Source organism: Sorex araneus, chromosome 1 (assembly GCF_027595985.1).
Source record: "Sorex araneus isolate mSorAra2 chromosome 1, mSorAra2.pri, whole genome shotgun sequence".
In the NCBI taxonomy this organism is placed as follows: domain Eukaryota; kingdom Metazoa; phylum Chordata; class Mammalia; order Eulipotyphla; family Soricidae; genus Sorex; species Sorex araneus.
In genome coordinates this window covers 17861954-17887271 of record NC_073302.1, presented here as the reverse complement: position 1 = coordinate 17887271, position 25318 = coordinate 17861954, and the positions used below count along the sequence as shown (strand labels likewise).

The 25318-nt window shown below is 50.0% G+C and overlaps 2 protein-coding genes across 7 annotated transcripts in view; one reads left to right on the top strand and one right to left on the bottom strand.

Moving 5' to 3' along the window:
* The window catches only part of ASTN2 (astrotactin 2), a 1092638-nt gene that overhangs the window by 267984 nt on the left and 799336 nt on the right, over positions 1–25318 (bottom strand). The gene's annotated exons all lie outside the window — the stretch shown is intronic.
* Positions 542–14505, top strand: TRIM32 (tripartite motif containing 32). 3 transcript variants are annotated; one of them, XM_055128320.1, is made up of 2 exons: positions 542–612; positions 11380–14505. In XM_055128320.1, exon 2 carries the CDS (start codon positions 11456–11458, stop codon positions 13427–13429), a length of 1974 nt encoding a protein of 657 aa, XP_054984295.1. In that variant the 5' UTR covers positions 542–612; positions 11380–11455; the 3' UTR covers positions 13430–14505. The 3 variants fall into 3 exon arrangements, with proteins under 3 accessions (XP_054984295.1, XP_054984338.1, XP_054984392.1); XM_055128363.1 differs by having other exon boundaries at positions 560–612; positions 11383–14505; XM_055128417.1 differs by lacking the exon at positions 542–612 and adding an exon at positions 824–1020.

Below are 25318 nucleotides of genomic sequence, written 5' to 3'. Positions count from 1 at the left end.
AAAAACGAATTACCTAGTATGTTCTCTTTCCTACTCCCAGCCTCCTTCACAAGAGCAAACAGATCATCAGATAAACTAATCTCCAGGATCTGGGGAGCGCAGGGAGGAACACAGGTCCCTAAAGGCTACCTTTCTAACCGAGTCAGATTCTGTGCTTTGTCTAGGATAGAAGCAATAAGCTTTCCTTTCCCATTACTCAGATGGGATAGTTGAGTCTGAATGAAGTGTCCAAGTTGACTTGGGATCGTTCCGGGTTTTAATTCAGCAAACGGGCTGGACCACAGATTGTCGTCTCACCGTGAACTCTGGTGTAGGTCTAAAATGGTTCCGAGAACGTGGGCAGGCCACTTTTGTGGCCATCTACTGGAGTGCTGAGTGGCCCAGTCCCTATGACCCTCGGTTCAGGGCTCGTCCCTACCAGGCCTCGGGGACGGCCGCCAATGGACTACAAGTCCCAGAATGCCTCGGAGCGCGGGAGGGCGGTGCTAAATGACGGACAGCTGGCTTGATGAATCGGCGCCCGCCAAAGGGGCGCGCGCGGCGACGCGTGCGCAGAGGGCGGCGGGCGGGTGGGCTGGCGGCGGTGGACGCGTCGGAGCCGCGGGCGGTCAGGTAGGGGGGCGGGAAGGATGGTCGGAGTCGCGGGCCCCGGCGGCTCGGCGGGGGTGGGGGGGCACGGTGCGGGCGTGGGGCCGCGGCTGGCCAGGGCTGGGGGCTGGATTTGCGCGGCAGGACCGGGGGGTGGGTGGGGGTGGGGTGGGGAGGGGAGCGGCACAGGCTCGGGAAGGGCGGGGGGCTCAGAGGCGCCCCCCGGGAGATGCAGCTCTGGGACGGGCTCAGAGACGGTAACGGGCTGCACCATCCCGGGAGCTTAAGAGGGGAGAAGGCGGGTGGGGACCCCGAGGAGAGCCCCGAGGGCGCAGCATCTGGCAGGAGGGGAGGGAGAAGCCGAGGGCCCCGGCGGGGGCGCAGAACTTCGGAAACGTGCAGGAATTGCCACCCCCCGCCCCGCGTCCCCGGGTGAGATGTGGGGTGCAGAATCTCGGGCTCTCGGGCGGGGGCGGCGGGGTGCAATAGATCGGAGACCGGAGGGAACAGGATCTTCTAATTTGCTAAGCAGGAAGCATCTTCCAGATGGGATGGAGGGGGGTCGGGGTGGGGGTGGGGCTGGAGGGGGTGGATTCAGGGGGTGAGTCTTTGCTGGGGCAGGCAGCCAGCGGGAAGATGTATCTTGTACGCCCAAAGGAGGGGTGCCGCCGGGGGGGGGGTACGGTTTGCAGGCAGCACTCGGCAGCACCGGACCCCGGGGTGGGGGGGGGTCCAACCAAACAAGGGAGGAGAGCACGGTTTTGAGGGCCCGCAGATGGGATGTGGGGGGGGCTGGTGCAGAAAGGGGAAGTGTGTCGGGGAGGTGGGGATGGGATGGGGGTTGCAGCTGTCACGTAGGTTTCCACGGCCGCTGAGATCGGGGCGCTGGGATTACGGGGGTCTGGGTCCGAGATAGTCGGTGAGGGTTGCAAGAGAGTGGAGGAGGCTGGGAATGCTCTTGGGAGAGGGTGGGATGCGAGGGTGGGGCTGCAGGATTAAAGGACTCGGCATGTATTTGTGCACCGGTTGTTTGGGGCCGCGGAAGCAGTTTTTCTGAAGTCTGTGCACGAAGCCCGAGGCGTCCTCCCACTTTTGCTTTCTCCCCCCCTCCCCCCCCCGCCCCACCCCGTGCTCCCAGACCCAGGCGCCACGTAGGAAACCCAAGAGGAGCCCGTGAAGTTTAGCAGAGTTGAGGGCGATCGGCAGCCAAGTTCCTCAGTGTACTGAGAGATCAGGCTGACGTCGTGGGAAGAGCCTAACTTGGCTAGGGGGAGGGGCTGAGTTTCATGCACCAAAGACTGCTACCCCCCCGCCCCCCCCCCCCCCCCCCCGCAGGAGGCACCAGTGCGGCTGGTCCATCCGGAGCCCTGAGAGTACTCTCCGGGGGCCCAGGAGCAGGAAGCTGCCCAAGGTCATCCGCCTTATGCGCTCCTTTCCCCGTCCCCTCTCCAGCCAAGTGAGAGTGCCAGCAGATAGTGTGGGACTTCCTGGGGATGGTGGGACTGGAGTGCCAGGCGCCGTGCTCTGCACGGGTTACATAAGCAGGTTGCATTCATCCTGGCCGAGGTCCTGGGCAGCTTGAAGTGGCTCCGTGAATGAGGTGTCCAGGCGGGGTGAGAGACAAGTGACAGGGATGGGGGGATGCTCGGGACTTGGGCCTTTTTTAGAGTTCTCATTTGGCGTTTCTCCCCCCTACCCCACCCCCGCCACTTTCAGTCCTCCGGGGAAGACTTGGCATTTCTGATGGTCACAGTTGGGGTCCCGGGATGCTAGGAGATGGGTCCCAGAGCTCCTGGTAAAACGCCCCGCAGTGCACGTGCGTGTGCTCCCCGTCCTGGCCCAAGTGAAGGTCAGTAGTGCCGGAGCGGAGGAGCGCTGTTCTAGAGTCAGAGAACCCGGGTTCACACTGGCTCTACAGCCGCTCTCTGCTCGGTTCTTCAGTATAAGATGTGGCCGTCATCGGCGTGTGACTCTTCCGTGGTGTGCATTCCAGAGCTCAGTGTGGGATGCAGAGCAAGTGCTCGGCATCTGGTAACTGCATTGGTTTACAGCTGCTTTCTCACCCAGTTTCCCAAACAACCCAACCCAGCACGGTCTCTCGAAATGAGTTTTACATGTAAGGAAACTGAGGCCTAGGAACGGGCTTTCCTGAGGGCCCGTCGCTGAAACCCATTTTCAGGTAGCAGTAATCCTGAATATTCATCCTTCTCCCACTGCCTGTCTGCCTCCCTTCTCTTCCTTCCTTCCTTCCTTCCTTCCTTCCTTCCTTCCTTCCTTCCTTCCTTCCTTCCTTCCTTCCTTCCTTCCTTCCTTCCTTCCTTCCTTCCCTTTCCCTTCCTCCCTCCCTCCCTCCCTCCCTCTCTCCCTCCCTCCCTTCCTTCCTTCCTTCCTTCCTTCCTTCCTTCCTTCCTTCCTTCCTTCCTTCCTTCCTTCCTTCCTTCCTTCCTCCCTCCCTCCCTCCCTTCCTTCTCTTCCTTCTCTTCCTTCTCTTCCTACTCTTCCTACTCTTCCTTCCCTTTTCTTTTCCCTTCCTGGCACCTACTTAGTCTTTATTATCTCAGCACAACTCTCTCTTGGTGAAAATATTGCCCTGGAGGCTACAGAGAGGACTCGATGGCACATGCTTTGCACGCAGGAGGCCTGAATGTGGTCCCTGGAAGCGAGTGGTTAGACCCCCTCCACCCGCATATGCACAGTGGGAGCCGCCCCTGAGCACTGCCAGCTGTGGCCCTAAACACACACAGAATTACATAGTGTCACTGTCCATCTCTCATTGGGGCTGGAGGAGCCCTTGACTTAGTATTTGCTCTTTGACTAGGCCCAGATGGGTTGCTGAGAGAAGGAATTCTGCAGATGGGACGAGGTGTACTAGTGGGTGAGGTGTGGAGGACCTGGATTTAAACAGCACTCCGTAGCAGCGACTGAGGCTGGAGATACTTTTGCCCTTTGGTTTTCCCACCCGCCCTAGTGCTCTCTCAGCTCTCAGGCTAGTTATGACATCCTGGGAGAGGGTTCAGAAAACTGGGAGGGCTCCGGCAGCAGGTGAAATTTGGGGGAATATCCTCATATACCCCCAGGGAAATTGCATAATGGGAACTGAAGAATCTAGTCAGCTAGAGGCCAGGATCCTCTCTGCTCTTCTCCATGGTGATCCTGAACAAACACCCCCCCTTACAGTCTCAGCCAATTAAAAATGCAAACAGCTGCATACAGCTGCATTTACTGAGTGCTTAGTATTGTGTTATCTGAATTGATCCTGCCAGTGATTGGTCAATAATCTAGGTACTAGTCCCTGTTTGGACAGATGAGAAGAATAGGTTAAATCAATACCCCCTAAATGGGTACTTCTGCACTTCTGCTGGGGGTGGTGTGTGTGTGTGTGTGTGTGTGTGTGCGCGTGTGTGTGTGTGTGTGTTGGGGGTGGGGGGTGGCAGTGGTAGTCGCCTTAGATGTAGTTTATGGTGGCACTGGGCTCTCTGTCACTCTTTGTTCTTTTTAAATGTTTAGATTTAAAAAGATTTAAATCTAAAAATTCTTTTTTAGATTTCCCAGGGAACACAGTGATTTCTAAGACAGCAGTAGGCCAAAGACGTTTGGAAACTTGATTTCCAGTCTGCCTTAAATGATGTACCCAGGGGCCAAAGTGATAGTACAGTGGGGAGGATGCTTGCCTTGCATGCGGCCAACCTGGATTGGATCCTGGCAACCATATAGTACCCCCCCCACCCTGCCCCACCGGAATGATTCCTGTGTGCAGAGCCAGGAGTAAGCCCTGAGCACCACGGAGTGTGGCCTACAGACAAACAAACAAAGGTTGTACCCAACGTTACAGAGCAAGTGGCAAAGGGCGGGCGGAGGCAATTCTAAAGAGAACAGCTTCTCTGTCACCTAAGAACCCGCAGTCCCGTGTCTACAGAATAGTCCAATGTGGTTGGTTTTTTGGTTTTGTCTTGTTTTTTTGGGGGGTCATACCCAGCGATGCTCAGGGGTTCCTCCTGGCTCTGCACTCAGTAATTACTCCTGGCGGTGCTCGGGGAACCATATGGGATGCCAGGGATTGAACCTGGTTGGCCACATTCGAGCAAATGCCCTACCCGCTATACTATCACCCTGGCCCCATTTGGAGCCAAACAGTCCATTTGGAAAAGCCCTTGCACTGTACTGCACACACGCTAATGTGCCACCCGGGGAACCCTCCCTCCCCCAGTTATGTCAGAGGGAGATCTTCATTCCGGAGTAACTTGACATGCCACTCAGCCAGAGCGCTCCGCGGGAACCATAGTCTGATCAACTAGGGAGGAACTATTTTGAGTCCAGTTTTATGGCTAAGAGTTGACAGACCTGGATCTCAAGTTTTGAGATCTACTAAAATCTGAATTCAAATTTTGCATTTTAATCTCAGTTCCATTGTTTAGCAACCATAAGACCTTGAACTGGTTGCCCGCCCCCTTCGCTTTATGATGTCTGCAAATGAATACCACGTGCTTCACACTTAATGAGACTAAGAGACGATAGATAAAAAGTACCTAAAACACAGGATTTTTCTTTTCTAGAGGAAGGTAATTGAATGTGGCATTTCTGAACTTCATTGATTCTAAGCAGCCTCATTAGTCTCTTCCAGATCCTCATCTCCTCTGTACCTTTTCCCACTATCTGCTTTCGGTTCTTTTCCTCATTGTTTCTTGTTTTGTAGATAGAGGGGAACAGAAGGAGAGTTGGATGTCTCCTGCAAAACGCAGAATGCTGTGCTGGCAGTATTGGTGGTACCTAGATACCTGTGGAAGATGTAAGGGACCCTCTCTAGGGCCTACAGTTTTAGAGAAGGAACAGACAGATGTTTTCCCAGCAAATTCTATTATTGACTTCAGTTACTGCCCTTTCGATGTTTTAGCTAACAATTTCCTTTCCCAGAAACTCTTCCTTATGGATAGTTTTATGTTACCTGAACAGTTTTGGGGCCATCCCTGTGTTTCCTAGGAAACCCCACTTGTTGGGTTCATCTTAGCCTAAATGCCCTAAAAATACTCCCAAGGGGGTGTCTGTGACTTTCTTTAAACCCGCCCTATTAGCCACCTCAACAGTGGTGGTCATTGGCAGCCCGAGATGGGTATGCACTTGATCAGCATCCCCTTCAAGTTCAGACAGCTGTCCTAGTAGGAAGCACGGCAGTCAAACCAGTCCGTGGTGGGATGGGCCTTTATATCCTGTGAAAGGAAATCATCTGATACGTCTTTGTTTGTTTGTTTTCATGTGCAGAGCTCTGTTCCAATCTGGTTTTGCTCAGAATGATGTATCTCGTGTTTTTCTGGAGTTGGACTCCGTAGGTGTGCAGTAACCCTGTTCACGTACTGCACAAAGTTCTCTGGTTTTGTTTATGACTTACAACTCCAACAGCACAAACAGAGGTAGAGGAAATAAGGGCATCTAGAAAACTTCATGGCAGGAACTAAAGCCCGGGGTGGAGATTTCACACTAGCTGAGAAGTGATGGATGGATACTTGAAACCTCAGGCCATCTCTAATCCTGTGTTTTTGAGATCCGTAAAGCAATCTTCTCGGAAGGCTGGTGTCGTGGGTCCAGTCAGCCTGTTGGAAAGTGCCTATTAATTTCTTCCCATAGGCTGCTGCCTCTACTGCTAAAAACTTTTACCGCAGTTAATTGCTTGTCTGCCTTGGCACGGTACTTAAAAATGATTTGTATATATATCATTGCATTTAATCTTTACAGTAACCTCGTGAGGGAGGTGCTATTTTAAAGCCCCTTTTCTTAGATTAAGCTGAAACCAGGCCTGGTAACTTGCCCTTGTTTCCAGAGGAAGTGGCAGAGTTGGGGTTCACATCGAGAAGTTCCGATTTCTGAACCCACTTTCTTAAACTAATACACCTCTCACCCCGCCACCCCACTTCCTTCCGGTTAGTCCTGGTTCTGCCATGTGATTCGGTGTCTTAATTTCTCTCTCGTGATCTCAGTCTATAAATTCTGGAGATGACTTAATTCTCACATTTCACAATCACTCCTTTCTAGAAGAAACTCTAGCAGCTTCTTGGGCAAGAGAAGTTGTGAGTTGGTTTATTCATTGCTTTCTAGCATAGATATTTAGTTTCCTCAAAGTTGGGGCCAGAGCAAAGGCACGCTGGGTAGGGTTCTTGTCTTGCACACAGCCAACTTGTGTTCAATCCCCAGCATCCCATATGGCCCCCCACGCACTGCCAGGAGTAGTGCAGAGTGCAGAGTAGGTCATGTCCAAGCATTGCCGGGTGTGGCCCCCAAACCAAACAGTCTTTCAAAGATAACCAGTCCTTTGGTTAATTTTTATATGCCATAGAAGAGAATTCTTTATCTTTTCAAAGTGCAGCTTGTAAACGGTTTCATTAACACTTGAACTGTTAACTACTGTTTTTTTGTTTTTGTTTTTTTGCTTTTTCTGGCAATGCACAAGGGTTACTCCTGGCTCTGCACTCAGGAATTACTCCTGGTGGTGTTCAGGGGACCATATGGGGTGCTGGGAATCGAACCCGGGTTGGCCCCATGCAAGGCAAACGCCCTACCTGCTGTGCTATTGCTCCAGCCCCGAACTGTTAACTACTGTTAATATTGCTCTTGATTGCTACTAAAATTATGATGCAGGAGAATCTTTCATTGTATAGCTACGAGTTACTTAGGTGCATTTTCCCTAGTTATCTATCAGTCATCTTTCAATAAAGTCAGGAAACTAGTTTAGTGCAGTTAAATAACTTTGCCATGGTCAGTGACTTGATTTGAACTGTGACATCCATGAGTTTGTCTCCCCCTAACATGTTACTCTAGTATTTCTAGCATGGGCTGTTGGAACCCACTAGATCAGCGTGGGGTTTAACTTTAGGGTCCAGGGCAGTCAGGAGAAACACAGCTGGACACATTCTCATGTGGAGCTGAGATCCGGGTTAGTGTCTGTGTGGACTAAACACTGCAGTATTAACCACAGCCCAAAAGAATGAAGCGGGTGGTAAGCTCAGGTAAGATGAAGGGTCAACACCAACAGTGCAAAGTGCATAAACGGGAAACGCATTCAGCAGGGCATGTCATGAAGGAAGCTGAGAGTGTAGAGGGCTCGTTCTGATTTTAGCTTCAATAGCTGATCGACGTGGGATACGGGGAGAGTCCCGTTCACCCGTCCATTTCCCTTTTCAGCAGAATGGAGCCCTAACTGAACTTCACCCGCATCCTTCGTTCTCAGTGTTACCACTGGGGTCCAGAGCCGCCCTTCTGGTCACGAGGGACTTTGTCTACACAGGATCCTGCTGAAAGCAGTGTACCCCGGTTATGGAAAAGGGAGACGTGGTCCAGGCTCTTTCCAGACCTGAGGCCGTCTCCAAGCTTGCTGCTGTAGTGATGGAAACTCTTGTTTCCCAGCTTGAAGGAAAAGAATCATTGATACCTTCCACCTTAGAAGGGTCCGGTGATTCTGTAAACGGTTGAGAAAACTTGGAATACTGATGCGGGCACAGTAAATGTATCTGTTTTAATTAGGGGCCACACCGGGCAGTGTTCCAGGGCCCGGGCCTGACATGGCAGGGCTCAGCCCACATGCTCGGCGGTGCTCAGGGCCATACTTAAAAATTATTTTTGCAGTGATCGCTTAGATTGGGAGGTGGCAAGTTTTTTTGAAAGAGTTGGTATGCTATTCTTGAAAACTGGGGGTGGGGGGATGGGGGGGTGGGATCTGCTGGTATTTTTACAACTTGGCAGAGTTGTTTAATTAGCTGATCCTCAGTGCCAGTTCTGGAAAGAACAGATGTCCCTGTGCATTGTAAGGTAACATGCTTTGAATCCAAACACCAAATGTCACCCTCAGTCTGTTGTCCCAGATGACAGAAGAGGGAATTGAAACCATAGTTCTAGAATCTAGAAGGCTTGCAGAGGTTCTGAGCGGAGGTTTCTGTGGTTTATCTCGTATGCTGTTGCCCCCAGACCAGTGGCAACATCCATCATTTCGCCATTTCAGATACTCTCATGAAACATATAGATTCATGATATGTGGTGATGTGTTACTGAGTGGAGGCGTGCATTTGAGTCATGGGTACCACGGTTTGGTGTGTGGGTGTGGGTCACTGAGCTAATAAGTCAGCCTAGCTCATATTGTTCTTTCTTAGTGGTGCAGAAAATTATATGCCACAAAACAGAACTTCCTAGAGTAAGAGCTAGAGAGGAACACCTGTTAATAAGTGTTCCGTGACAGTTAGAAAGAAAGAAAAGAAAAAGCTTAAGGTAACGTTGGGTTAAACAATGTTTGAGCCAGTTTTCCTGAGACTTAGTTTCCTCACCTGCAAAGCAGGGCAATAAAAATAGTTCCTCCTGTATAGGACATTATGACAATTAAATGAACTGTAAGTATATAACTTTTGTCAAGGAGAGTATCTAACGCTGTGAATACCAGCTGCAACTTACACACTTCTCATCCACTAGAAGGACATGTGGGGTTGACTTCAGCTGAACGGCACAGAGCTGCTGGAGATGGCCCGGATACAGAGGAGATCTCTGATCCCTATCTCTGCGCCAAGCGCCTCCTTTTTTCGACATGCACCAAAGAATGGGTGGTATTTGCAAAGCTGTCCTCCGCTTGCTGCATTGGCCTTCACCCCAGCAGACCTGTCCTCTCCCCTCTCCTTTCTCCTTGCTGGTCCATCCTCTGCCTGTCACAAGACGGCCCAGGTGCAGAGGGACGATTCGGAGACAGGCTGACTTGACCCACGTGCTTCACCTTGCCGGGTCGAGTCCCTCCAGCTGGAGGGACACAGTGGCGGTGCCGGAACGCTGCAGGCCATCGCCGTCTCTGTGGTTCTACCTCACGAGCATACGTGGACCGAGGCAACTGGGAGTATTCCTGGCAGGCCTGCGTGCGGCAGGGGCTGTTCCAGGCCCAAAATAAACTGCCTCCGTAAGGCCCTACCGTTTTTGAAAATTGCTCCTGCTTGCGTCAGAGCTCTCCGGGCTGCCCAGGCTTCAGCATTGCCCCACCCTGAAGCACTGACAGATCTTCCCGGCTGCGCTGCCAGGGGGCTGCTCAAAGGTGGCTTTCTGTGTTTGCCTTCTGCTCCCTGCTTCAGCCTCCCCACTGCCTCCCCCGGCATTGCTGCCGTGATACCCAAAGCAGTCTCAGCCTCCCCGACCCCACTTCCTCCCTCCCCACTCCAGCCAGCGTGGGTCTTGCTCTATTTTGAGCGGGCCCCAACTCCACAGCCGGTGTTGTTGCACTGCGCCCCTCCCTGTGACTCTGAAGACTGCTGACACTCATTCCCCCAGTTTACCTCTCCGCACCAGGAACTTTTCTTTCCTCCTCCTTTAACCGATGCATGAGAGAACTAAATGTCACTGCAGAACTAAATCTGTCTTTGTGCTAACAAAACGCTAGCGTTTTATATACTCCCAACAGGACTGCGCTGGGTCCTGGCACTGCATTTGTGAAGGCAGCGTCTGTCCTGTTTCACAGATGAGGAAACGCCCAGGGAGGCTTCGATTCTTTGTTGTCTTTTCTAATCCGCCAGGCTTCCCCCTGCTTTCTAAACTTTGTGGGGGCTGTGCCTTTCCCCCCCCCGCCCCAGGATCTCTGCATCCCTTCAGATCTCTACCGAGCTAGCTTGCCTCGGGAAATTATTTCAAGTCACAGTGAACTGCCCTTAGCCTCCATCAAACTTAGCTGATATTTGTGATCCCGCCTTCTGCCTTTCATTATTTTCCTACGTACCTTATCTCTTTTTCCTAAAGTATGAGCATCTGTATCTGTAAGGGAGGCTTTATGTCCCGAAAATCTTAGTATCTAGTTCGGTACCTGGCACCTAGTGTTAGCTGGGTGGATGGGTCAACAGGTAGGAGGAAAGATAAGTGGAAACCGCGTGTATTCTCTGGTGAAAAATGTTGGCTGCCCATCTGCTCACACGACTCTTCCATCAGTCTAGATGAGTCCTCGGTTCCCCAAATATGACAGTTAACCCCAACAGTTGTTGTAAAGGCTTCTGTGCTTTTGCCCTTTCTTTGTTGTAAGTGACCTGATTCCTCGTGGCCTCAGCACACCTCACCAGTATCTGTCTTCTCGGCTCCTCTGGCCGGAGCATCTTACTCTAGCCACTGACTCCTACAGAAGTTTGTGTACCGCTCTTTGAGAATTTCGTCTTATTCTTCTCTTTGTATGAATTGGGAATTGTAGCCTTTGCTCCATTTTACACTAGTCACTGTTATCAAACACGCCCAGCACGTTGCTGGCCAGTTCCATTCCCACGTGCATCCTTCATCTCTGCACCCTTCCAAAAATCGTAGACGGTGGACCCTGTCAATTCAATTTTACAGCTGGCTAATGAGTGTAAACGGAGCTTTGGGAAGCTTAGTCATTTCCTTCAGGTCACACAGCTGAGTATCAGACATATCTAAAAATCAGTATTTGTATCTGCTGTGCAATGTCTTTACCTGTCCCTGCCCTGTACTAGCCATTACCTAGCACAGGTAGACGGCGATGCTGTTTGTTAACTAAGTGGGTGGTTGGTAACTAGCCTCTCAAGTAGTTCCTTCGCGACTTTGTACATGGTGAGGATTAAATGATGTTTCTTGGGGAGGGCATTTGCTTTGCATGCAGCTGTCCTGGGTTCGATCCCCCCTGCATCCCATTATGGTCCCCCGAGCACTGCCAGGAGTAACCCCTGAGCATCGCCGGGTGTGACCCCCCCCCAAAAAAAAAGCCAAACATAAATAAATAAATAAATAAATAAATAAATAAATAAATAAATAAATAAATAAGTACTGTTTCTCCTCCTTCTTCAGCAGACCTGAGCCCCTGGAGCATGACTGCTGAGCTTCTTCCGTCTGGGCTGTGAGGAACCCGTCTTAAGGACCAGCGATGGCGGCCGCTGCCGCCTCTCACCTGAACCTGGACGCCCTCCGGGAAGTGCTCGAATGCCCCATCTGCATGGAGTCCTTCACCGAGGAGCAGCTGCGGCCCAAGCTCCTGCACTGTGGCCACACCATCTGCCGCCAGTGCCTGGAGAAGCTCCTGGCCAGCAGCATCAACGGGGTCCGCTGCCCCTTCTGCAGCAAGATCACCCGCATCACCAGCCTGACGCAGCTGACCGACAACCTGACGGTGCTGAAGATCATCGACACGGCGGGCCTCAGCGAGGCCGTGGGGCTGCTCATGTGCCGGGCGTGCGGGCGCCGCCTGCCCCGCCAGTTCTGCCGGAGCTGCGGCGTGGTGTTGTGCGAGCCGTGCCGGGAGGCCGACCACCAGCCCCCCGGCCACTGCACCCTCCCCGTCAAGGAGGCGGCCGAGGAGCGGCGCCGGGACTTCGGCGAGAAGCTGGCCCGCCTGCGGGAGCTGATGGGGGAGCTGCAGCGGCGCAAGGTGGCCCTGGACGGCATCTCCAAGGACCTGCAGGCCCGGTACAAGGCCGTCCTCCAGGAGTACGGGCACGAGGAGCGCCGGGTCCAGGAGGAGCTGGCCCGCTCGCGCAAGTTCTTCACGGGCTCCCTGGCCGAGGCCGAGAAGTCCAACAGCCAGGTGGTGGAGGAGCAGAGCTACCTGCTGAACATCGCCGAGGTGCAGGCCGTGTCCCGCTGCGACTACTTCCTGGCCAAGATCAAGCAGGCCGACGTGGCGCTGCTGGAGGAGACGGCTGACGAGGAGGAGCCCGAGCTCACGGCCAGCCTGCCCCGGGAGCTCGTCCTGCAGGACGTGGAGCTCCTGAAGGTGGGCCACGTGGGCCCCCTCCAGATCGGCCAGGCCGTCAAGAAGCCCCGGACGGTCAACCTGGAAGACTGCTGGGCCCTGGAGGCGGCGGCGGCGGCCGCGGCGGCCTCATCCTCCTCCGTGACCTTCCGCGAGATGGACATGAGCCCCGAGGAGGGCGGCAGCCCGCGCGCCTCGCCGGCCAAGCAGCGGGGCCCCGAGGCCGCCGCCGCCGCCAGCATCCAGCAGTGCCTCTTCCTGAAGAAGATGGGCGCGAAGGGCAGCACGCCCGGCATGTTCAACCTGCCCGTCAGCCTCTACGTGACGGGCCAGGGCGAGGTGCTGGTCGCTGACCGGGGCAACTACCGGATCCAGGTCTTCACCCGCAAAGGCTTCCTCAGGGAGATCCGCCGCAGCCCCAGCGGCATCGACAGCTTCGTGCTGAGCTTCCTGGGCGCCGACCTGCCCAACCTCACCCCGCTCTCGGTGGCCATGAACTGCCACGGGCTGATCGGCGTCACCGACAGCTACGACAACTCCCTCAAGGTCTACACCCTGGACGGCCACTGCGTGGCCTGCCACCGGAGCCAGCTGAGCAAGCCCTGGGGCGTCACGGCCCTGCCGTCGGGCCAGTTCGTGGTGACGGACGTGGAAGGCGGGAAGCTCTGGTGCTTCACCGTGGACCGGGCCGCCGGGGTGGTCAAGTACAGCTGCCTCTGCAGCGCCGTGCGGCCCAAGTTCGTCACCTGCGACGCCGAGGGCACCGTCTACTTCACGCAGGGCCTGGGCCTCAACCTGGAGAACCGGCAGAACGAGCACCACCTGGAGGGCGGCTTCTCCATCGGCTCCGTGGGCCCCGACGGGCAGCTGGGGCGCCAGATCAGCCACTTCTTCTCGGAGAACGAGGATTTCCGCTGCATCGCCGGCATGTGCGTGGACGCCCGCGGGGACCTCATCGTGGCCGACAGCAGCCGCAAGGAGATTCTCCACTTCCCCAAGGGCGGGGGCTACAGCGTCCTGATTCGGGAGGGGCTCACCTGTCCCGTGGGCATTGCCCTCACCCCGAAGGGGCAGCTGCTGGTCCTGGACTGTTGGGATCACTGCATCAAGATTTACAGCTACCACTTGAGAAGATACTCGACCCCGTAGAGGGTGAGGAGTAGCCAGTGTCCTCCGTTCCCCCCCCACCCCCGCCCCCACCCCGGCCAACTTTTCCTTCCCTTATACCATGGTGGTTGGTGGTGCTGTAGAATAGACTCCGGCTTGTGTTCCGTTGCCGGCTCGTTAGTCTAGAACTTTAGAAGCTCTGTCCTTGAGTGTGTTATATTTGCATTTGTATTTTCTCCCATGCCATCCCTCCCACCCTATCCCCGCCCCAAATTTAGAGTTTCGGCAGATGCATTGCCCCAAATAGGACACTTGGTGGGATTAGCTGAAGTTTTATTAGAATTTAGGCCCTCTTCTTCAAGGCGTCAGTAGAGAGTCTTTTACGTCTGTGTTTGCAATTTGCTCTTCTATTGAATCCTCGTTGATTTTCCTCTTTATGGCTCTGCTGACCCTCGTTCCTGATTTCCTTCCTGTTACAACGGGCTTCGTCTGTGATGCTTTTTCTTCAGCCCTGCTGCATTCAGTGCATGCTTTAGTGGGATCCGCTCCACCTTTCCGTGACATTTTGGATCGAGTGTCCCTGCGATCTGATCACCTTTTCCAGTATGAAAAGCTCATTCATTTAGTGCCACCACGGGAGCTATGCAGTGACTTCGGGAAGCAATACCTCTTGGCTCTGGGGTTTTTGTGCCATCTTGGATGGGTCTATAGCTGCAGATGTGACGGAGAACGAATTCGCCCTAGTTGGCCGGTGCTGAAGACTTTAGCCTGGAAATTGCTTGCCTTTTAAAGGAGCATATGGATTGGAATTTTGCCAAAGCATAGGCAGATGGGAATAAACAAACAGAAATGCTAATGTAGTCAGCAAACACCCTTGGGTAGTCTTTAGGGCTCATCATTTTTCATACTACCTCTCTCTGCTGACCTGTGCAAAGCACTACCCAGGTAATTGCACAACACGGGCCAGTGCTTACAGAGTGGGGAGGGTGGACCCATCTAATTGTCATTACTAAAACAGAACTGTTGGATCCTTACTCTGTACCTGTCCTCAAGTGAGTGCATACTATTTGGAATTGACTCCTCTGTCAAACATTAAATAATTGAGAACTATTTCTTCATCACTGGCGTTCATGTCTATTACTTGTGGGATTTGGGAGGTGACGGGAGTCAGTTGAATACCATGGCTGGTTGACTTCCTTTTATGTAACTGTATTCTTGTAGAACATTTAGGGTCTATCCAGATCAGAATTCAGCACCAAAGCACCACTGTGTAAAGTTAAATCTCACTCCTCAGCCCCTATGGTTTAAATTTGCCGGCACCCTATTCTACATGCAGCTTCCACCATCAGTTTTATCCTTATAATTAATGTTCAAAAAAAAAAAAGAAGAAGCAGTTCTATACTTTCCAATAAGTGGGTAAGGGATTTGGTGGTAAATAAGGTTCCTGAGACTTTGCAAACCAAAGGAAACAACATTTACTGCTCTGAGCTACTCAAAAATAGTTTTATTATTTTTGGTCTGGGAGGGGTTTGCTTTATTGGGGATTTTGTTGTTGTTTTCTATTCTGCTAGCTGCCAAAGGAAAGCAGATCATTAAAGTGATGCTGAACTAGTTTGTGTTTTCCACCTGGAGAAAGCCCCATGTTCTGATTATGAAATTGCATCCAATTTTCAAAGATTGAGAGGAAATTGATCCAATTAAAAGTGCATCACAAATGACTCCACTGGTTATTAGAGTCACTTTATCTCTGGTGGCAGCTGGCGGCAGCAGATCTGTCTTAGCTGGCAGTGGGGGGCTTGCTGAGGTAACGGCAGTGCTGGGGGCCTTTGATGCACAGTGTGTGGCCGAGAGATGAATCTTGTGCGCTGGCTTGAGATAAATGAGGCCAGGGATCCTGTTGCTGCCAGTACTCTGGGGAAGGAAGAGCCATCACTGGCCATGAGCCTCTAGATCAAGCTCACCTCTGAACCACACTGACACCTTGGCCCTCAAGTTCAGCAGAAGATACCTGCTGGCCTAGAATGGAAGTAAGTGTGGTGTGGAGGTTTTCTTTCTTTGATGTGGATAAATTTGTCTCTGCTTAGTACAGTCAATTTTCAATTATCTACCAGGTTGACTGAACTGCTGAGTATGCTCCAAGAAATAAATCTGCTCAATTACTGTATCTTTTTTTTTTTTCTCCCCAAAGCAGAAGATCCCTTATTCAAATGAAGTCTTAGATGGACGTTTGTCTTGTACAGTATATCAAATGAGCAGCTGCTCTGGTTCAAGCAGGTTTGTGGGCACCTGGAGAACAGGTTTTCCTCCTTTACCTAACCTGTGTCCCCTCATGACACTTGTGAATCCAGCCAACTCTTGCTGAACACCATTGAACTAGAACAATGCTCATCTTCCTGTTACTGCTTTGTTCACAGGTGGGGAGTTTTTGTTCTAAACCAGCCAGGCGTGGGGGCCACTCCTGGCTCTGAAACTGTGCCAGGGATCTAACCTCAGTTGGCCATATTCAAGGCCAGAGCCTTAATTAACCCCGTATGGTCTCTGGATCTCCTAATCCCTTTTGTTAGCCATGTGGCCATGGGCAAATCGTTTAACCCTTCCTCTTCCAGAAGATAATAATGATGATCCCTTACCTGCAGGAAGGGTCTAAGATTTGATTATGAACTCTTGGAGTTCCTGGCATACTTAATAAGTGAGAGTTAACTACCTTCTTTTATTGAGTTGTTTAGAAGAAGTGATGTGAGGACAGCCAGCCAGGGAACAAAATCTTCCCTCCTGGGTATTTTACAGGTCCTTTGTAGGCCACCAAAACCTGTCTTGGGCGTTACCTTTCCATCCTCACAAGGCCCTGTGAAAAACCTAATCACGTGTTTCTTTTCACTCTCAATTTACTCATGTTTTTGTTACACAGATCACTGCTGCAATCATTTGCCCGTAACTCTTGAGTTTTATTAAGGCCCACTTTAATGTCAAGGTATGAGCATGTAAAATAAAGGTGCCAAAATAAAGGGTATATTCTGAGTTCCTAAATTTGCTTTTATTTATATGACTTATTTACATGCTAATGGATCTTCTGGTAACCCGAGTCCAGTCTTCCGAATACAACCCCCCTTTTGTCAGATATAAAGGTGCAATTAGCAAGGCCTATAAGGAAGATAAACAACTAAAGGCATCCAAATGTCATGTGAGTTAAGCCACTAATTCCTTTCCCTTTCTGAATATACAGGATTTAAGATTTGGGAGCAACTATTCCTTCAGTATTAATTGTGCACCTACTGTGGCAAGGCATTGCAACAGACATTAAGAAAATGGAATGGCATTTATTAATGTGCTAATAGAAATTATCTCACGGTCTTAAAAATGAACCTAGAAGTTAACTATTTGAAGTACACTAGGAAAAATCTTGACTTAAAGGTTAAAATGGAGTCAGTTTTTTAAAAATGTGTGTATATGTCGAACATAGAAACATAAACATGTATACACACACACATCAGGTTTTGGGCCACAACTGTTGTTGCTCAAGGCTTACTCCTGGCTCTGTGCTCAGACATCACTCCTGGCAGGCTTCGGGACCATAGAGGATGCCAGGGATTGAACCTGGGTCAGCTGTGTACAAGGCAAGTGCCCTACTTAAGCCCCAAACATCTTAAATTATTTAGAGTCTAGTGTTTCATTGCCCTGGGCTTCCTCGAAGGCAGTGTCTGAATGGCTCTGAGAATCACTCCCAAGATGTGTGTCCCAGAGACCAGCCATAAAGGGGCACTCCATTATCCCAGTCACTGAGATCAGTGGCCCTGTGGGTAAGGCAAGAAATGCTTAAGTAGCAGCGCTTTTAATCGAGTACTAATTAGTGGCCTTTTACAAGTGAGCTGTTGCCCCCCCCTTCTCCCTTAGTAGGGAAACAGAACGCTGAGCCCTGTATGAAACTCGGGGCTATCTTACACCTCCCCAGGCTGCTGATTTTCACCCAGAACATGCTGTCCAAAAGAAAGCAGAACAAATTACAGATAGGAAACAGCAGATGCCTGGATGAATTTTTACAAGCAGGGCAAGGGTGAGGTAGGAGGCTGTTTTGCAAAATTCACACTTTAATTCCAGACCCTAGGGCCTTGTCTGATCGATGCCATTAATATTCATGGTACCCTGGCAGAGTCCGGCCTGAGGGAGATGGTTCCAAGCGTCACAGCGTATTCCAGCAGGGCAATCCCCACGACTTGGTCTGAGTCTGAATTGCTGCCCTCTGGCCTGGAGTGACAGCACAGTGGGGAGGGCGTTTGCCAACCTGGGTTCGATTCCGCCATCTCTCTCGGAGATCCCGGCAAGCTACGGAGAATATCCCGCCCACACGGCAGAGCCTGGCAAGCTACCTGTGGTGTATTCTATATGCCAAAAACAGTAACAACGAGTCAAACAATGGAGACGTTACTGGTGCCCGCTCCATGAACAGTGGGACGGCAGTGCTACAGTGCTACCTCTACCTTCCAGACACCATCGTGCCTCTCTTAAATTTGCCTCCTTACAAAATAAGGAGATTGGATTAGCTCCTTAGCAGTGTAACCTCTTGTGCTTAAAATTCATTTTTTTCTTAGTGGGGCATCCGGGGTAGTTAATCCAAAGAGTTCCAGTGATGTATTCTGACCGTGAGCCACATCCTCAGCCCTGTTGTACTTCCTATGTTTCGGGTTTTATTTGGTTATTGAGCCATACCCAGCTATGCTCAGAGACTTGGTGCTGTGGGTCACTCTCAGGGGTGCTTGGGAAATGGGACTCATAACCTCATACAGGCAAGGCAAATACTCTCCACCACTGAGTCAAAACCTGCTCTTCCCTGGCCACTCTTTTGGGTAGGGTGAGTCACACCTGACAGTGTCCAGGAGTTACTCCTGACTCTGCACCCAGGGGTCATTCCTGGTGGTTCAAAAGTGGGGGCACTGTATTTGGTGTTTGGGATCGAACTCAAGGTGGCTGCATGAGAGACAAGAGCTTAAACCCTGTGCTCTCTCTCCAGCCCCTAATTAAATTTTAACACATAGTATTGTGGTTGGATTTCCTCCCCATATTTTGCATAATGTTTGCTGTTATTTAATTGTGTCCACAGTAGGGTAGTAGAAATAACTGGGGGGGTGACAAGTGCCGTGATAATGTGATAATGGCATGCTCTTCTCCAGATATCAGAACTTTGGTCACTTACTAGCTGACATCACTCCATGGGGCTAGTTTGCTCATCTGGCAAAAGGAAATAAGTTTATGTTTGAAAGGGCCACTGTGAGAATTGAGAAATAGTGGCGTCCTTCCTATATGTAAAGATAATTCACAAAATATTAACTTCTACTGTGGGGTGGGGGACGGGGGGGGGGTGTGGTGGTAAATTTTCCCTTCCCCTGCTATGAACTCACAGAATTTTCAAGTCCGGTCTGCAGGGTCTGCAGGGGATTTTGGATTTGTGTTGGTGCTACGAGAACTCAGCTTCTCCATAAAAAGCCTACTGGAGGAAAAGTGGGCGTTTGCTGAAGGAGCAGAGGCAAAACTCATTCACAGCAATGCATTCTATGAAAAAAAAAGCTGCCTGAGACCTAAGGGCTAATTCCTTGATCAAAATAATTAGTAGAGCATCTTGACTGAAAGGTTAAATGGAGCTGAGATGTTATATGCGCGTGTGTATAGATATTTAACACACCAAAATTCATGTGTATAGATAAGTAAACAGATAGCAAGCATAAAAGGATTCTTACTCCAAGCCAGCAGTTATTCACTTGGCATAATTAAAAAAATGACAATAAGGTCTGAATTTCACCATTATGCGGAGGTAATAAAACACTTGGTGGTTAAAACTCGGACTTTATAAGCCTGGGGACCTGAATTCAATCCTAGTTTCCCTATTTTCTAGCTTTGTATTCACTGAGTCATTTAGCCTCTCCGCCTCATTGTCCTCATTAGCACTAAAATGACACTGTTCACTGCATTATTCTCATATTCATGGAAATGAGAGTGGACTCCCAAATATTTCATACATCTTCAGTAATGGTAATTTTCAAAGAATTATAGTAAGCTAAATGTGTCTGAAGGCTACCCTTCTTTTCATGATAGAGGTATTATATGAAATGGATGAGGAAAAAGCCATTTTTTTCCATCTAAAGAAAAATACACTGAAAGCTGAAATTCTGACTGAGTATGCAGAGTGGCTGTGAGACTGTGTGTAAGTCAAATGCTTCTGCACAAATAAAACAGGGTTTCTGTGTGGGGTTCACTTGTTTACCAGAATATAACTACAATGAGATTGTATATTTTTCTTTCTTTCTTTCTTTCTTTTTTTGCTTTTTTGGTCACACCCGACAATGCACAGGGGTTACTCCTGGCTCTGCACTCAGGAATTACCCCTGGCGGTGCTCAGGGGACCATATGGGATTCTGAGATTCAAACTCAGGTTGGCCGCGTGCAAGGCAAATGCCCTACCCGCTGTGCTATCGCTCCAGCCCCTGAGATTGTATATTTTTAAAAGAATACTAAGATCCAAGATTCCATTCCTTCATTTATTCATTCACTCACTCCTTAAACACATATACCACATCTACTGTTCCTTCTGGAACAATGTGCTATGAGGAATGAATGTGAAGATGAATCAGTCATGAATCTTGCGGTCAGTCGCTTCTAGTTGGGCTAGAGACAAAACTGGCGTAAAAAGTGACAGAAATATACTAAAGGAAGTGAAAAATGGTGAAAGATAGAAATAGAGTGCCAAGTGCGGAAGGACAAGGTAATAGGGCCTGGATTCTGACGCGCCTAGTAGAGAGAGGAAACATCATTAACAAAGTTAGAGTGTTAGTGGCAAGCGTGAGAGGTGGGGACCGGTAGGAAGTCCTACCGCACAAGAGTGAGAGTTCATTACGTTTTGATAGTTGGAACTTCCTGATAGGTGTCAAGTGGCCCTGGGCCAGTTTCCCTGTCCAACCCAATGCCAGACAGTATACATCTCACATGGAATCATGGGGTCTACATTCCAGCACAAGCTGTGACTATCACTAGGCTCAGGCAAATGACTCTTGCCCTGTGACTTGGTTGTCTGTATTAACCTGGCACTGCCCCCTCCTGCCCATTTTATCAGAAATATTAATTCCCTTTGCAATACATGATTCCAATGAAGTTCCCATACAGGAACACTGATCCCCACGTGAAATGCCACAGTCCACACTCCACAGCCAGTGACTTACTAGATTCTCTACAAACAGCCTTCGCTACCACTGTGTCCCCGTTGCTTAATAAGATACTAGAATAAAAACGTTCCTGATCTTCAGATTTAGAGGACAAAACATCTACTGTACTTTCACGGCACAGCCAAAGGGTTAGTTTAAATTCAACGTAAGCCTGGAGTCCTTAAGCCCTGGCAGTGAACCACTGGTCGGGGAACTGCTAATCTTGCTGATGCCATACGTGGCTCTCTGAAGGAAGAAATGGATGAGCACGGGAAGAGGGTGCCCTCACCCCAACTCACCAAATTAAAAGCAGTCGCCACCACAAAGAGTGATCGACATGCACAGGGTCAGAGAGAGAACGGACTGGAGGGTATATACCTGGCATGTATGAGTACCTGAGCTTGAATCCAAGAATCCCACCTCTTTCCCCCTCCTGCCACGCCCCCCGCCTAGTGCCACTGGACCAGAGCAGCACCCTATCACTGGGCCAGACTTGAACATCTGGCTGGCACAGCAAGACCAAGCACCATGGGCATGACTGCAGATACTCTGAGCACTGCTTGCGAGCTCCCTTCTACCTCCCCTCCACCAACCCCCAACCCCCCTAAAAAAATAGAAGAAAAGGGGGGAAATAGAGCAGGAGGAAACAAATAACTGAAACAGGTCCATGTGTAACTTGGCCTGATTCAAAATTCCAATTTTTATTATCTTATTTTGGTTTTGGGAGGCCACATCTGGCAGTGCTCAGGGGTTTCTGGCTGTGTGCTGAGGGATCAGAAGGTGGGGGCTCGGGGGGAAATATTTGCAAGGGATTGAACCTGCATTGGCTCTGAGCCAGGCAAGTGCCCTACTCACTGTACTACCACTCTGGCCCCTAACAATATAAGGTGTGTTTTTTTTGTTTGTTTTTTCTTTTTTTTTTTGCTTTTTGGGTCACACCTGGCAATGCACAGAGGTTACTCCTGGCTCTGCACTCATGCACTCAGGAATCACCCCTGGCGGTGCTCAGAGTACCATATGGGATGCTGGGAATCGAACCCGGGTCGGCCACATGCAAGACAAACACCCTACCCGCTGTATTATTGCTCCTGCCCCTATAAAGTATTGTTTTAAAGTTCATACAAAAACAATTCTACCACACACCCTCACATTCCCTCTTTCCCACACACTCACACCCTCACACCCCCCTCTCCCACACAACCACACACCCTCACACTCCCCCTGTCTCACACATTCACACACCCTTACACTCCCCCCTCCCACACAACCACACACCCTCACACTCCCCCTTTCCCACACACTCACACCCTCACACTCCCCCTCTCCCACACACACTCACACCCTCACACTCTAGGAGGACATTGCCTTGTCCTTTTCCCCCCTTGCCACAAGGAGCTTAGGTTTATCCCGGTCACACCCATCAAGGTGCTCCTGAGTCACTCCCATTCCTTTATTTATCTGTAACCACTTCTCTATGCTCTCTTCCCCAAAAAGTTAATCAGCTTTCCCCCTTAATGAAACTGTTAATTTGTAGGGTCAGATCTTTCTAGGACACTGAATTTATATTGTAAACTAATATTGCCTTTCTCCTCTCCTTATGTCTTTTGAATGGTTTACTTTAAAGCAATGTCCCTTTTTGTATAGACACAAGAAGACAATATTATGCTTTTGTAACTTGGGATTTAGTTGGCTTCGAATATTATTCATTCCCGGGCATCTGCTTTCTCGACTTAAACCTCAGTTGCCCTCAGTTCTTAGCACCCCAAAAGCAGGGTCCTGATGAGGGACAGGACGGACCCAGGGCAAGCGGTGAGTTATGTGCTACCCTGGCATCGAGATGGGCCTGGCCAAAGTGCCTTAGCTATAAGTTAAGAGCTTGATCATGGACAAATGCTGTCACGATCCAAAAGTAATGAGGAGACTAGGGCGCTGCTAGGGATAGGAAAGACTAATTTGGCCTGAGCACTGTAGTCTGAGATCCAAATGGCCCCAGGAGAGCAATTCTATAAGCTTACTGCATCTCTTATCTTATTGTGTCCATACAAAATGATTAATACTATGAATGCTTATATGTTTGCTGGACCAGGAGAGGAGAAACACACTCATGGGACCCCGCCCTTGGGTGGATGGTCCTGCTGAAGGAGAATCTGTCCTAGAAGCAGCATCCCCTGAGGGAAAGAGCTTTACCCATATGGATGGTGACCACCCCTATGTGTAAGCCCCAACCCTTCATGCTGGGGGGATTTAACTAGGCAGTAAGAGTGGGTTGGGGGAGAGATCCAGAGCCGGGAGAGAAGAGAAGCAGAGAGACAGGAGAGAATGGAATAAACGGCAACTGATCAATCAACCAGTTTGACCCTCGTTTCCTCTTCCGTCTGCCCCATGGCCTGGGCCGCTCTGACCTGACCTCCCCAGGTCGCCCCCTGGCAGATGTTTTTTACAACACTCCCCCTCTCCCACACACCCTCACACCTTCACACTCCCCATCTCCCACACAGCCACACATCCTCACATTCCCTCTCATCCCCCACACACACCCACACACCACCTGGGAGCTGATGTCAAGCTCTTGGCTTTCTAAGGTGCCGGTGGTGCTGGGCAGAGCACCTAGCAAGGAAACACAGGCCATCATCCTGGAGCCACATCTTAGCCCAGAGTGCCAGTTCTCTGTTATTCTGTCTTGGGGCTACATCCTGTGGTGCTGGGGATGGGGCCGACTTCTTTCTCAGAGGTGGCTCCTGGTGAACCATGCAGTGCCAGTGATTGAACTCAGGTCTCTGCATACAAAACCCAAATTCTGGCCATTGATCTTCCAGCCCGAGATGGCCAATTTTTACTGTGTATTTATTTGACCTAGCTGGAGCTATAGCACAGCGGGTAAGGCGTTTGCTTTGCATGCGGCTGACCTGGGTTTGATTTCTCTGCCCCTCTCGGAGAGCCCAGCAAGCTACTGAGAGTATCTCGCCTGCAAGGCAAAGCCTGGCAAGCTACCCGTGGCATATTTAATATGCCAAAAACAATAACAACAAGTCTCACAATGGAGACGTTACTGGTGCCCGCTCAAGCAATGGGATGACAGTGACAGTGACAGAAACAATAAAGATAAAAAGTTGCTAACTTGGCTTCTGAATTTGCTGAAAATTATCAATTATTAAACTCTCACAATCAACACTGGGACTCAAATTAAGATTATGTGTCAGATTTCCCCTACACTTAAGGTACTCTTCATCAATTTGGGGGAGTTATGAAGGGCATTTGCAGGATTTCTATAGATGGCAAACAGGTGTGCGTCACTTTGGTTATTATCCTGCCTAAATCTACCAGTGCCACAGCACTCATTACCCCTAAAATAGCCTCTACTGGGAATGGATGCTCTGAATGAGCCAAGAAGTAGTACATTAAAATTGAATTAAGTTCTTAGTACTGACAAGTGGCTTGCTGAAACAGGCCCTCTCAGACCTTTCACCCCCCATTAATTGAACTAGTTAATATGGCCCAATAAGCAGGGCCTTTGGGTTCAAAACCAATATTCCAGACCTACTTGGAAAAATAAAGATATTATCTCTACTGATTTTTTTCACTTAATGGCCCAGTCTGGCCTGTTCTTAAACCTCCTGAAGGATGAATGACACTGGGAATGGATTATTCTAACTTTAATGCCAAGGTCCTAGCCATTAAGTCTTCTAATCCCAAACACTGAAATTACTACTCTCACCAAATCAAAAACGGGCAGATACTTTGTATTCCTCCATGTGCTAATGCATTATGTTTAGTGCCTCGGTCCACAGATCTCAACCAATCTGCCTTCATCTTCAAAGCGACAAAACATCCCTGTACCTGGCCATCCAGGTACACATCAACAGTTGCGCTGTCCCCTACAGTTTTTTCAGGCACTCTCTGAATCACATCCAACTTCCTCCAGAAGCATGGCATAAAGCACCTCTCACAATCCCTTCTGAACAGACTCGTGTGACATGCTCCTTGAGGACAAACCATCGCAAAAGAGCGCCCCAGAAGAGATATACCATTGCCCTGCAACTCGTACAAAGTCTCAAAACCTTGGCTCAGTCCCAGAAAACCACTGGGTTGGGGACAGTCCTATTTCTGACACTGTCAAAAAAACAGCACCTACCAGTTTATTGCCTCTTGGGGTTCTGGAGAGAACTGATCCCTCAGTGACAAATGTCATGCAAGCCATTTATGCTGTAATCTACATACGGACACCCTGACTGGGATGCTGTGCAGGCCTAAATTACAATGGAACAGACACTCCACTCCACGGCCCCAAGAGACTCCTACGAGTTGGGGGCTTAGGTAGTCAGTCTCCTCTGGGGCCTCTTAGTTACCAGGCCATGCCTCAGAACCATAGTTTGTTCAAAGACTTTTGGTGCAAGAAACTGCCCTCTCTCCTGCCACAGAGATGTGTCTGGACCCCAAAGTCACCATCCAGTTAAAAAAAAATTATTGACCTCAGCTTTATCATAGTATTTAAAATTTTAGTATTACTGGAATGTGTAGCCCCAAATATCATGACTCTAATGCCACTGATGTACCAAGACAAGGGTTTAATGGCTCCAAGGTGAAATACAACAATCTTCACACACTGTCCTCCAAGGAAACTTCTTTGGATCATTTTCAGTGAATTATTCATAACAAACCACACAAAATAAGTTATTTAGGTCCTGCTTTGGGGGCAGACTTGGGGGTTCGTGGTAGATACATTCAAAATATGGTTGTGGGAAGG